Source organism: Eriocheir sinensis, unplaced genomic scaffold, assembly GCF_024679095.1.
Source record: "Eriocheir sinensis breed Jianghai 21 unplaced genomic scaffold, ASM2467909v1 Scaffold927, whole genome shotgun sequence".
NCBI lineage: Eukaryota > Metazoa > Arthropoda > Malacostraca > Decapoda > Varunidae > Eriocheir > Eriocheir sinensis.
Window position 1 is genome coordinate 118,814 of NW_026112305.1, and position 12,655 is coordinate 131,468.

The window sequence follows — 12,655 nt, forward strand, 5'->3', positions numbered from 1 at the left end:
CATCTCGAAAATTAGTTAGTGCATCGAGGATAAAATTAACAATAGTAATTACTTTAACGATGATAAAAATAATGACTGCCAATATCTAGGAATTAACACAGAATATGCTAATAGGTACAAGGACACCGGCTTCATTAACAGTCACAATAGCAAGCTTGATGGGATGAATAATGAAGAGAGTAACGATCAAGGACGTTCGTGTCGATTAAAAGGATAATTTGTTTACCTTAGTGACATGTGGTGGTGATGGCGGCGGTGGTGGTGGTGGTGATGGTGGTGTTGGTGATGAAAGTGGATGCAAATGGCAATGGTGGTGATGAAAGTGGTGGAGAAATTGATGATATAGAAGTGGATGGTGGAGGAAGAGGAGGAGGAGGTGGAGGTGATGGTGGTGAAATTGGTGGTTGATGTTGGAGATGAAAGTGGATGGAAGCGGTAAAGGTGGTGATGAAAGTGGTGGAGAAATTGATGATGTAGAAGTGGATGGTGGAGGAAGATGAGGAGGTGGAGTGATGGTGGTGAAATTGGTGGTTGATGTTGGAGATGAAAGTGGATGGAAGTGGTAAAGGTGATGAAAGTGGTGGAGAAATTGATGATATAGAAGTGGATGGTGGAGGAAGAGGAGGAGGAGGTGGAGGTGATGGTGGTGAAATTGGTGGTTGATGTTGGAGATGAAAGTGGATGGAAGTGGTAGAGGTGATGAAAGTGGTGGAGAAATTGATGATATAGAAGTGGATGGTGGAGGAAGATGAGGAGGTGGAGGTGATGGTGGTGAAATTGGTGGTTGATGTTGGAGATGAAAGTGGATGGAAGTGGTAGAGGTGATGAAAGTGGTGGAGAAATTGATGATATAGAAGGGGATGGTGGCGGAAGAGGAGGAGGAGGTGGAGGTGATGGTGTTGATGGTGGTACTGAAGGAATTGGATAGTGAAGACGATGGTTAAGGAACTGATGATGGGGTATGAAGAATTATGATGATAGGGATGATGAAGATGGTGATGATGGGGGTGTCAGTGAAGGTATTGATGGTGGAGAAAACGAAAATGATGGTGATGATGGTGTGTGATGAAGTAGATAAAGATGATGGAGATGATAGTGGCGATGGAGGTGTTATTTGAAGATACTGATGGTGAAAATGATGGTGATTGTGGTGGTATTGATGATAGTGCGTGATGATGAAGATGATGCAGATGGTGAAAATGGAGGTGTTAGTGAAGGTCATCAATTTGGGAGATGATAGTGACGGAACAAGCAGTGGAAGCGTTGATGGTGATGACGATGGGAGTGAAAACGACAGTCAAGGTGATGGTGAAGGTGGCGGTGATGATGAAAAACGATAGTGATGATGGTGTTAGTGGTGGCAGCTCGGCGTCTCTAGTGGTGTCATAATCTTCTTAACTTTTTATTATTTTTATCATCCTAACTTTTTTTTATCGTTATTATGCGTCTTTTTCTGGCAAGGGACACAAAGGCTCCACTACCGTCTATATATTATGTATGCTGGACGGCTTCTCTGGTATTTTCCTCCTCTCCTTCGATGTTCAGACCATTTCCTCGTGATAATTTATGTATTCTAAGTATTCTCTCTCTCTCTCTCTCTCTCTCTCTCTCTCTCTCTCTCTCTCTCTCTCTCTCTCTCTCTCTCTCTCTCTCTCTCTCTTTATGATTTTCGAGGTATAGCTTAAGTATTTTTAGTGTTCATCTTTGCTTGTTTTGTTTTGTTCTGTTTATGTCGTTGTAAGATATTGGTATTGGTCATTTTATATTTTTGCTTCTTGTTTTTTTCGTTTTTTTTTTTTTAGCTTTTCTTTCTTTTATTTTGCTTCATTTTCACTTTTTTCTTGTTCTTGTTCATCCTCTGTTTCTTCTTTTTCTTCTTCTTCTTCTCTCTGCATTTTCGTTTTCTCCTTCTACCTGTTCTTCTTTTTCTTCTGTTTCTTCTCCCTCTTCTTCCTCTTCCTTTTCTTTTTCCTCTTCTATCTGTTATTTTTCCTCCCTTTCTTCTGTTTCCTCCTCCTTCTTCTTCTTTTTCTTCGTCTTCTTCTTCTTCTTTCACTTCTTCTTCTTCTTCTTCTTCTTCTTCTTCTTCTTCTTCTTCTTCTTCGTCCTCGAGTTTAAAATTGCGGCGCCACAAAAGTCTCGGAGTTTGTGCGTCGCTAATTAAAAGTTATCTCGCAAGTTGGCTAAATGTAATAATAATAATAATAATAATAATAATAATAATAATAATAATAATAATAATAATAATAATAATAATAATAATAATAATAATAATAATAATAATAATAATAATAATAATAATAATAATAATAATAATAATAATAATAATAATAATAATAATAATAATAATAATAATAATAATAATAATAATAATAATAATAATGAGAGAGAGAGAGAGAGAGAGAGAGAGAGAGAGAGAGAGAGAGAGAGAGAGAGTGGTGGAGTGAGGTTGGAGAACGTTTCAGGAACTGTAGTGGAGCGTGGAAGGTGACTGGTGGTAACGAAGGAGGTGTGGAGGAGGAGGAAGAGGAGGAGGAGGAGGAGGAGGAGGAGGAGGAGGAGGAGGAGGAGGAGGAGGAAATGTAGTGGTATGTCGTGCAACAGCTGTTAGATAGGCTGCAGGCGAGGAAGAGAAGGAGGAGAAGGAGGAGGAGGAGGAGGAGGAGGAGGAGGAGGAGGAGGAGGAGGAAGGAGAATATATGTAAAGTCTTGGGAAGGAAAACCAATAAATTAAAATTGAGTGAGGGAAGAACATGACTTAACTATAGGAAACTACTACTACTACTACTACTACTACTACTACTACTACTATTACTACTACTACTACTACTACTACTACTACTATTACAACTGCCAGACGAATATTCATGTCAGTGTGTGTGTGTGTGTGTGTGTGTGTGTGTGTGTGTGTGTGTGTAAGCAACGAAACGAGTGGGTCAAGTATATTTTTTTTTCACTTTTCTCTACTTTTACTTTTTCTTGTTCTTCTTCTTCTTTGTCACGAGTGCTTTTTATCTTTCTTTTCCTCGTGTGGTGCATTCTCTCCGACCAACAGCAAGATCTTCACATTACAATTATCATCATTATTTCTAAACATCATCTTTCTTCTGCATTTTAGGATTTTCAAGACTTTCTCAGCGTCATTATTTTCATCATCCTCCGTTTTCTCATTCATTCGTTGCGTCGTTTCAATAATTTTTTTCATACTTATTATTCCCACACTTTTTTTTTCCCATATCGAGCAGCGAAATGGGAACGTTTTAATTTTGGGGGCCGGTCAGTTGGGCGTATATTTCAGGACGCAGCGATCATTAGTGTGTTTCCAGGGGTCAGTCCGTTCTGGTATTTATTTCAGTGTTTATGTTTTAGCCGCTGATTGACCTGTTTCTATTTCAATTTGTCTATGTCTATCTATTTATCTGTATGTCTATCTATCTTGTTTTCTTTTTCCTATACTTACACCGTTTCTATATTAATCTGTCTATATCTATCTATCTATCTGTATGTCTATCTATCTTGTTTTCTTATTTCTATCCTTACACCATTTCTATATTAATCTGTCTATATCTATCTATCTATCTGTATGTCTATCTATCTTGTTTTCTTATTCCTATCTTTATACCATTTCTATATTAATCTGTCTATCTATATTTATCTATCTCTATCTATCTTTTCTTATTCCTATACTTAACCATTTCTATTTCAATTTGTCTATATCTATCTATTCATTTTTATCTATCTATCTTACTTATTTTCTTATTCAATTGTTTTCACTTTCACTGGTTCATTCTTATATCAATCTGAGTGTCTATCTTTCTATCTATCTATCTATCTCTATCGTACTCATTTACTAATCTATTTTCTTATCTTTTACATTTTATCAATTCATTCTTTACGTATAATTGATCATGGCGTCTATATTTTTTGTTTATTTCCTCATTCATTGCTCCATTTATCTCTTATTTTCTATCAATCTGTGTCTGTCTGTCTATCTATCTATCTATCTATCTCTGTTTCCATATATCTTCTTTCTCTATCTCGCCTCTCACTGTCTCGTTCAACCCTTCCTTCTATTTCGCCTTATTCAATTTCTTTATCAGATAACGCGATTTCTATTCCTGTTCTCTTCTTGTTCCTTCCTCTCACGCTCTCAACCCCTCTCCTTTCTTCCTTCCTTCCGCCCGCTGTTAAATTGCTTCCCTTTCTCTCTATCTTTCTTTCTTTCTTCCTTTCTTCCTCTTCTTTACTTCCGTTGCTCTTTTTCTTCTCTTCTTATAATATTCCTTCCTCTCACCCTCTCATCCCCTCTCCTTCCTTCCCTCCTTCCGCTCGCTGTTAAATTGCTTCTCTTTCTCTCTATCTTTCTTTCTTTCTTCCTTTCTTCCTGTTCTTTATTTCCGTTGCTATTTTTTTTCTCTCCCTCCTTTCCCTCCCTCCCTCCGGTACAGCTCATTAACTCCAGATCACTTTTCCTCAGACTTCCTCTCTCCTTCTTCTTCCTCTTCCTCCTCCTCCTCTTCCTCTTCCACCTCCTCCTCCATTTTCAATAAGTGACTAGGCTCCTGGTTCCCATTATTTATCTTCTCGTTTTCCGTCAAGTAATATATCGAGCTCGACGTGTGTGTGTATGTGTGTTTGTGTCTGTGTGTGTGTGTCTGCCTGTCTATCTGTCTGTCTGTGCATTTACCTATCAATCTGTTTGTTATTTTGTTATATTTTTTGAAGGGACGTAACCATGAGTTTGTTTGTGTTTGTTTGTTTGTTTGTTTTCATGTAGTAGAGCTGTTTGTGTACATGGATAGAGAGGGAGGCTGACAGTGTGTGTGTGTGTGTGTGTGTGTGTGTGTGTGTGTGTGTGTGCGTGTCGGTTCATGTTACCTCCAGAATATCGAGAGGAAGGATATTACTGAGAGAGAGAGAGAGAGAGAGAGAGAGAGAGAGAGAGAGAGAGAGAGAGAGAGAGAGAGAGAGAGAGTAGGGAACGGAACCTATGAATGAAGAGATGAGGGGAGAGGAGGTGTCAGTTTCGAGGGGAATTGGGGAAACATGTGTGGGTGGAAAGAGATTTATGATAAGGGAAAGGAAGGGGAATTAATGTAGATAACTGTATAAAAAGAAGGAAGAGAGAGAGAGAGAGGGGAAAAGAGAAAGAAGGAAGAGGAGGAAAAATATCATCTGTGTGTAAGAAAGGGGAATGAGAGAGGCAAAAAAAACGCCAGTAATCAGAGAATGGAAACTTATTTGTAAAGGATGAAGAAGGGGAGGAGAGAGAGGGATAAGGGACAAGATGGGCAACTTAACCAGAGTAAGGGAGATAAGGAAATGAAAGCCTGAACGTAAAAGAATGAGAAATAGGAAAGGAAAAACGGGAAAGAGAGAGAGAGAGGGGTGAAGGGAATCGTAGTAGGGGAGGGGATATACTGACAACTGCGTAGAAGATGAGAAAGAGAGAAGATGGGAAGAAGGGAATGAGAGTAGAAAAGGAATAACAACTAATATATAAAAGATGAGAAAAGGAGAAGATGAAAGAGGGAAAGAAAGACGGGATAAGGAGTGAGAGAAAAGGATAAAGGCTTGTATGTAAAATATGATAAATGGGGAAGGAAAACAGGGGAAACAGAGAGGGGTAGAAAGGGAGAAGGGGAAAGAGGGAAAGAAAGACGGGAAAAGGAGTGAGAGAAAAGGATAAAGGCTTGTATGTAAAATATGATAAATGGGAAAGGAAAATAGGGGAAACAGAGAGGAGTAGAAAGGGAGAAGGGGAAAGAGGGAAAGAAAGGGGACAGTAGAGGGGGAAAGGGGAGGGAAAAGTGAAATAGAGGTAGAAACGAAGATGAATTACAGAATGAAAGGGAAAGGAATTACAACTTTTACGTAAAGGATGAGAAAAGTGAGAGGAGAGAGAGAAAGAAAAGGAAAAAAATACCGGGAAAAGTGAAGGAAGGGGGAAAATAGAGAGGGAAAAAGAGGTGAAATAGATTAGGAAAAGAGGCCAGTGGAATCTTATAACAAGCGGAGGAAATTAAGACATATAGATATAGACACTCAGATTGATATAAAAACGAACCAGTGAAAATGAAAACAATCGAATAAATAGATAATAAGATAGATATAGAGCTTGATAGATAGATATAGACAGATTGATATGGAAATAGTATAAGAATCAAACTTAGCATGTAACAGACAGAAATGGGGAGAGGAGAAAACGGAGATAAAAAAACAAAAAACAGAAGGGGATGCGTGAGAGTGTATATTTATGTATGAACAGAGGGAAGGGAAAAGGGTGAGGGGAGGGGAAGCTATCACAAAATTAAGAAACCATGTATAGCGAGGGAGGGGGAAGGGGAGCTTGATGGAAAAGGGCTGTTTGTGTGTTTGTGTGTTAGAGTGGAGGTGGTGGTGATGGTGATGGTGGAGAGTGATAGTGAAGGTGGAGGGAGGGAATGGGGGTGGTGTGAGTGGTGATGTGGATGATGTGGATAATAGTGGTGGTGATGGTGGTGATGTGTCGGTGGAGGTATGGAAGCTGTGGGTGGAGGAGAGGATGGAAGTGGATTTGGTGGATGTGGTGTGGATAATAGTAGTAGTGGTGGTGGTGGTGGTGTGTCGGTGGTGGTGTGGAAGGTGTGGGTAGAGGAGAGGATGGTAGTGGAGGTGGTGGGGGTGGTGGGTGAGGTGTGGTTGGTGTGGGTGGAGGAGAGGATGGAAGTGGATGTGGTGGTGGTGGTAGGGGTGATGTGTCGGTGGAGGTGTGGGTGGTGTGGGTGGAGGAGAGGATGGAAGTGGAGGTGGTGGGGGTGGTAGTGGTTGGGGGTGGTGGGGTGAGGGGGGAAGGGGTACTAATCGATAGCTCATTCTAACGAAAGCTTCCAACGACTACCCCCCACACAATGATCCTCCTCCTCCTCCTCCTCCTCCTCCTCCTCCAGGGCTGGGAGGAGGAGGAGGAGGAAGTAAGATGAGAGATTGACAGTCGGAAAGCCCTCTTCAGATACTTTATAGCAGAGAGAGAGACGGGTCAGAGTTCATGAGGTCAAGTAAATAGCCGCAGGAAGAAGTTGGTGTGGGAGGAGGAGGAGGAGGAGGAGGAGGAGGGAATTAAAATTTAAAATGGAGCATTGTTAATTTCGTCTGCTGTTTTAATTTTCGCTCTCTCTCTCTCTCTCTCTCTCTCTCTCGTTGTTTTTGTTGTTGTTTTCGTTGTGGTATTGGTGTTGGTGGCGGTGGTAGTGGTGGTGATGGTGGGGGTGATGTTTCTGTCTGTGGTGGTGGTGGTGATGGTGTTGTTGTTGGTGGTGGCGATGGTGGTGATGATGGTGATGTTGTTGTTGTTAGTGGTGGTGGTGGTGGTGGAGGTGGCTGGGGGAGGAAGAGGGAGGAGGGGGGCTACCTTGAAGTAGTACCTGCCTGTCGGGGGTCCAATTCTCCTCACACGGACGGCGGGAGTGACGCGGGGTGGCGCAGAGGTGGCTCAAAGGGCGTCTCGTGCTGGCCCTAAGCTGCTTACCTCCTTGCCTTCCCCTTACCTACCTTCCCTTTACTCTCTCTCTCTCTCTCTCTCTCTCTCTCTCTCTCTCTCTCTCTTTAATCCATCTATCTTTATCTTTTGTGACATTTTCTTTCCTTCTGTTTAACTCTCTCTCTCTCTCTCTCTCTCTCTCTCTCTCTCTCTCTCTCTCTCTCTCTCTCTCTCTCTTCTACTCTTTATTTATGTATCTATCTGTCTGTCTATCTCTCCTAACTCGTTTGTTCTCCTTTATTTCTTATTATTTCCCTTCCCTCTGCCTTTTGTCTATCTATCCCTTTAACATCAATCTATCAATCTGTGTATCTATATCTCTCCTTTCCTTTATTTTACTTCTCTTTCCTCTATTCTATCTATCTATTCATCGCCTATCTATCTATCTATCAATCTGTGTATCTATATATTTCGTAGGTCAGTTACACTTCTTTCCTACCTTCTACTTCCCTTTTTCTGTACTTTTTTATCTATCTAACTATCTATCTATTTATCTATCATGTATCTATTTGCTATGTATATCTTTCATAACTCATTCACTCTCCTTTCCTTCCTTTTACTTTCCATCTCTCTACTCTCTATCCTTATCTATCAATCCGTCTATCTATCTATCACTTGCTCTTCCTTCCACACGTGTGCCTCGCCGGGGAGTGGGTGGGAGGGGAAGGGAAGGGGAGGGGAGGGTTTAAGGCGCCCAGCTTTCATCACATTTTCTTTCAGTATATTTAGCCTGGTTATTTTATGTTGCGGGGAAGCGTGGAAGAGGAAGGCAGGGAAGCTTGCGATAAGATGGTGTGTGTGTGGGTGTGTGTGTGGGTGTGGGTGGGTGTGGGTGGGTGTGTGTGCTCGACTTGCCGTGTGGGTGTTTTTTATTGTGTGTGTGAGTGTGTCTTGTGTATGTGTGTGTGTGTGTGTGTGTGTGTGTGTGTGTGTGTGTGTGTGTGTGTGTGTGTGTGTGTGTGCTTATTTGGTGTTCGCAGGTAACTTAATGTGTGTTGTACCTGTGTATACCTGTGCTTTCAATACCTGTGTGTACTCTCCTGCCTTACACACTCACACACACACACACACACACACACACACACACACACACACACACACACACACACACACACATGCCATCCACGTAACCTCTATTTAAATCTCCCTTTTAAAAGACCAGAAAACATATATAAAACACTTTAAATTCTTATACCCTGACCCCATCATCCATTTACAACCCTCTACTTCCCTTCACATCCTTTAATAGCCCTTCACAACCCTTAATATCCCTTCACAACCTTTAATATCCCTTCACAACCCTTAATATCCCTTCACAACCTTTTATATCAGTTCACAACCTTCTATTACAACCTTTTATTATTATTTACCATCATATTACAACCCCTCCTTACTACAATCATTGCCATTACAACCTTTTACGTTTTGCTATACATCCGTGAAAACCAATACCTGTTCACTGTTTTTTTTTAGCTCAAACACGTGATTGGAGCTCTTCCCTTCCCCTCAGCGCATCAGTGTTAAAAGGAAGGAAAGGAGAACAAACAGAAAAGAGAACAAATTGAATCGCTCGCGGGTGAGATAACACAATTAGCGTCTTTTTTAATGGACAACAACATGAGTAACGAAAGAAAAAGTTAAGTGAGAGAAATATAAAGAAAAACTCATCCTCCCAAGTCACGTCTGTTTGGTTAAGGGCTGGAAACTTGTGACCCCTTCTCCCCCTTATCCCCATCCCCCTTCTTTATCCCTTCCTCTCTCACCGTAGAAGGGCTGGGCGGAGTCAAGTCTGTTTAGTGAAGGGCTGAAAACTTGTGACCCCTTCCCTCCCAACCCCCATCCCCCTTCTTCAGCCCTTCCTTTCTCACCGTAGAAGGGCTGGGCGGAGTCAAGTCTGTTTAGTGAAGGGCTGAGAACTTGTGATCCCTCTCCCCCCGCCCTCCCCATCCCCCTTCTTCAGCCCTTCCTTTCTCACTGTAGAAGGGCTGGGCGGAGTCAAGTCTGTTTAGTGAAGGGCTGAGAACTTGTGACCCCTTCCCCCTTCCCCCATCCCCCTTCTGTACCCCTTCCTCTCTCACCGTAAAGGGCCGAGGGAGTGACTGGGAGTGAGGGAGTGAGTGGGTGGGTGGGTGAGGGAGTGAGGGAGGGAGTTCGGGGCTGGCTGGCGGGTGCTTGGGCAGAATGAGTGTCGAGGACTCCCCCAACACCCGGCCGAGCACCCCCAGGACCCCCCGCTCCCCCATGGACAAATCCCTCAAGCGAAGGATATCAGACGAGCTCAAGGAGAAGTAAGTGTCCTTCGAAGCTCCTCCGAGGATCCATTTTTTCTCTGTCTCTCTGTGTCTTTCTTTTAGGTTCTCTCAATCCTTTGTTTTTAATCTGTTTGTGGCTGTCTGTCGTTTTTTCTTACTCTCTTTCTCTTTATCTATCTGTCTATCTATCTATCTATCTATCTATCTATCTCTTTTTCCGATTCTCCACTTCCTTCATTCTTAATCTATTTGTGTCTTTGTCTTTCTCTAACACTATCTATCTATCTATCTGTCTATCAATCTATCTGTCTGTCTTTCTTTCCATGTCATTCTTTTCCTCCTTCTCCTCCTCCTCCTCCTCCTCCTCCTCCTCCTCCTTTAGTCATTTTTCCTTACCTTTTTTTGTCTTTCGTATATTTTTTCTATCCTGTCTTGCGATGTTTTTCAGTATTTATTTATTTTTCCTTCCATCTCGTCGTTAATATGTATCACCTTCCTTCTCTTTCTTACGTTATATATATTCTTATCACCTTTAATCCTGTATACTGCAAAATGTCTACAATATCGATTAGTTTTTTATCTATTGTTTATTTTCTATCCATCTGTTCATCCTCCTCTTCCTCTTCCTCCTCCCCTTCCTCCTCTTCCTCATCCGTGTTGCTTAATGAATAATAATAAACAAATGATTAATCGCAGGTATGTCTAACACGTTTCAGGTGAGATAATGACTGCAAAATATACAACACAAAGCCACATTTACATAACGAAGATAATTACATTGACATAGTTACTCTCTCTCCTCTGTTTATCTCTGTTCTTGATGAGTTGTGGGGGTGTTTACTTTCCCCTCCCTCCTGTTTGTCTGTCTGTCTCTGTTTGCCTCTGGTCTGTCTGTCTGGGTGGGTGTCTGTCTCTGCCTCTATTTCTGTCTATGTAATATTCATCTCAATCTATTTCTGTCTATTTTTATCTTTATATGTCTATTACTTTATATTTCTGTACTATCTATCTCAATCTATCTGTCTGTCTGTCTATCTATCTATCTATCTATCAATCTATCCATGTCTATCTATCTGTATATATGTTTGCCTGTCTACCGTAATTAAAAACCTATTTCTCTCTCTCTCTCTCTCTCACACACACACACACACACACACACACACACACACACGTAACACCCCTACACATCCAACCCTCCCCCCCCCCACGCACACACGCACGCACACACACACTAACACCCGTGTCTGCCACAGGGGGCGCCGGCTGTCACACGATGTTGGGGCCGCTGGGCGTCACGTGACAGAAGCGGTGGTGCCGTGGCTGCGGTAAGACGATATTGCCCCCTTCCCCGCAACCCCTCCACCCCCCTCCCCCCCATGCCTGCCCCTCCCCCATAATGCCTGAACCCCCCCCCCATGAAGTATTGGAGAGACATCCACTCCATATCACTTACTCGACCCCCCTACCCATGCCTGACCCTTTCCAACCACCCTCCACGCCCCCACACCCCATGCCTGCCCCTCCCCATAATGCCTGACCCTCCTTATGAAGTATTGAGAGACACCCTCCATATCACTTACTGACCCCTACCCATGCCTGACCCATTCCACCCACCCCCTCCACGCCCCCACACCCCATGCCTGCCCCTCCCCCATAATGCCTGACCCCTCCCTTATGAAGTATTGGAGAGACACCCCCTCCATATCACTTACTCGACCCCCCTACCCATGCCTGACCTATTCCACCCCTTTCCTCCCCCTCTGTAATGTTATTTCGGCCGTAATGTTGTTTTGACTCCTCCTCTTCCGCTCCCTCCACTCCCTCCACCCTCCCTCCACCTCCCACTCCACCTCTCCCTGCTGCCCCCTCTCGCTAATTGTTGTCAGGACCCCTCTTCCGCTCCCTCCACTCCCCTCCACCCCTCCCTCCACCTCCCTCTCCACCTCTCCCTGCCGCCCCACCTCTCTCTAAATGTTGTAAGGACCCCTCTTCCGCTCCCTCCACTCCCCTCCACCCCTCCCTCCACCTCCCACTCCACCTCTCCCTGCCGCCCCACCTCTCGCTAAATGTTGTAAGGACCCCTCTTCCACCTCCCTCTACCCCCCTCTTCCACTTCTCTATTCCACCTCCAACTCCACCTACCCCTCCACAACCCTTCCTTTATGAATGGGTTTAAATGGCCCTCTTTCGCTCCCTTCCTCCTCTCCATTCCACCCCTTCCACATCCTCTCCCCCTCTTCCATCCACCTCTCCATCTCTCCTATCCACCTATCCCTTCAGCCCATTCCACCTCTCTTTATTGTTGTGGAATGACCCCTCCTTCCCCTCCATGTTCTTCCACTTCTCTATGTTCTCCCTCCCTCCCTCTCTCTCTCTCTCTCCCTCTTTCCCTCTCTCCCTCTCACCCTTTCTCTCTCTCTTTCCATTTTTTCATCCTCTCCTCCCTCCAGCCCCTTCATTACTCCCTTCCCCTTGCTGTCTAAGGTAAGAGTAATTTATCTCCCTTTTTTTCCCTCTCCCTTTCCTTCTCCTTCCATCCCTCCCTCCCCTTTCTGTTTCAAGTAAGAGTAACCTATCCCCTTTTCCTCCCTTCCTCTTACCCTCCCTCCTTCTCTCCCTCCCTCCCTCTATCCCTCCCTCCCTCCCTCCCAGCCTACCTATCTCCTGAAGGCTGTAAAAAGAGTCATTCCTTCCACTTCTCTCCCTCCCTCCCTCCCTCACTTGTAAGGCTCCCTCCATCACTCCCTTCCTCACTTCTCTATTAACGGTTGAAAGGCGCCACTCCCTCCCTCCCTCCCTTCCCTCCCTTCCCTCCCTCACTGATTGCTATGTACATCTCCCTTCCCTCCCTTCCCTCCCTCCCTCCCTCCATAAGTTGTAAGGT

At 43.7% G+C, this 12,655-nt stretch overlaps 1 protein-coding gene across 6 annotated transcripts in view; it reads left to right on the top strand.

Annotated features, from left to right (window-relative positions):
• Positions 1–12,655, top strand: part of LOC126994937 (uncharacterized) — a 77,756-nt gene that overhangs the window by 55,328 nt on the left and 9,773 nt on the right. For 5 of the 6 annotated variants that reach the window (XM_050854203.1, XM_050854200.1, XM_050854201.1 and 2 more), the window contains one exon: positions 11,025–11,096. The exons of the other annotated variant lie outside the window; for it this stretch is intronic. In XM_050854203.1, coding sequence (XP_050710160.1) covers positions 11,025–11,096 — 72 coding nt within the window. The remainder of the gene's footprint in view (positions 1–11,024; positions 11,097–12,655) is intronic. 6 annotated transcript variants of the gene reach the window in all.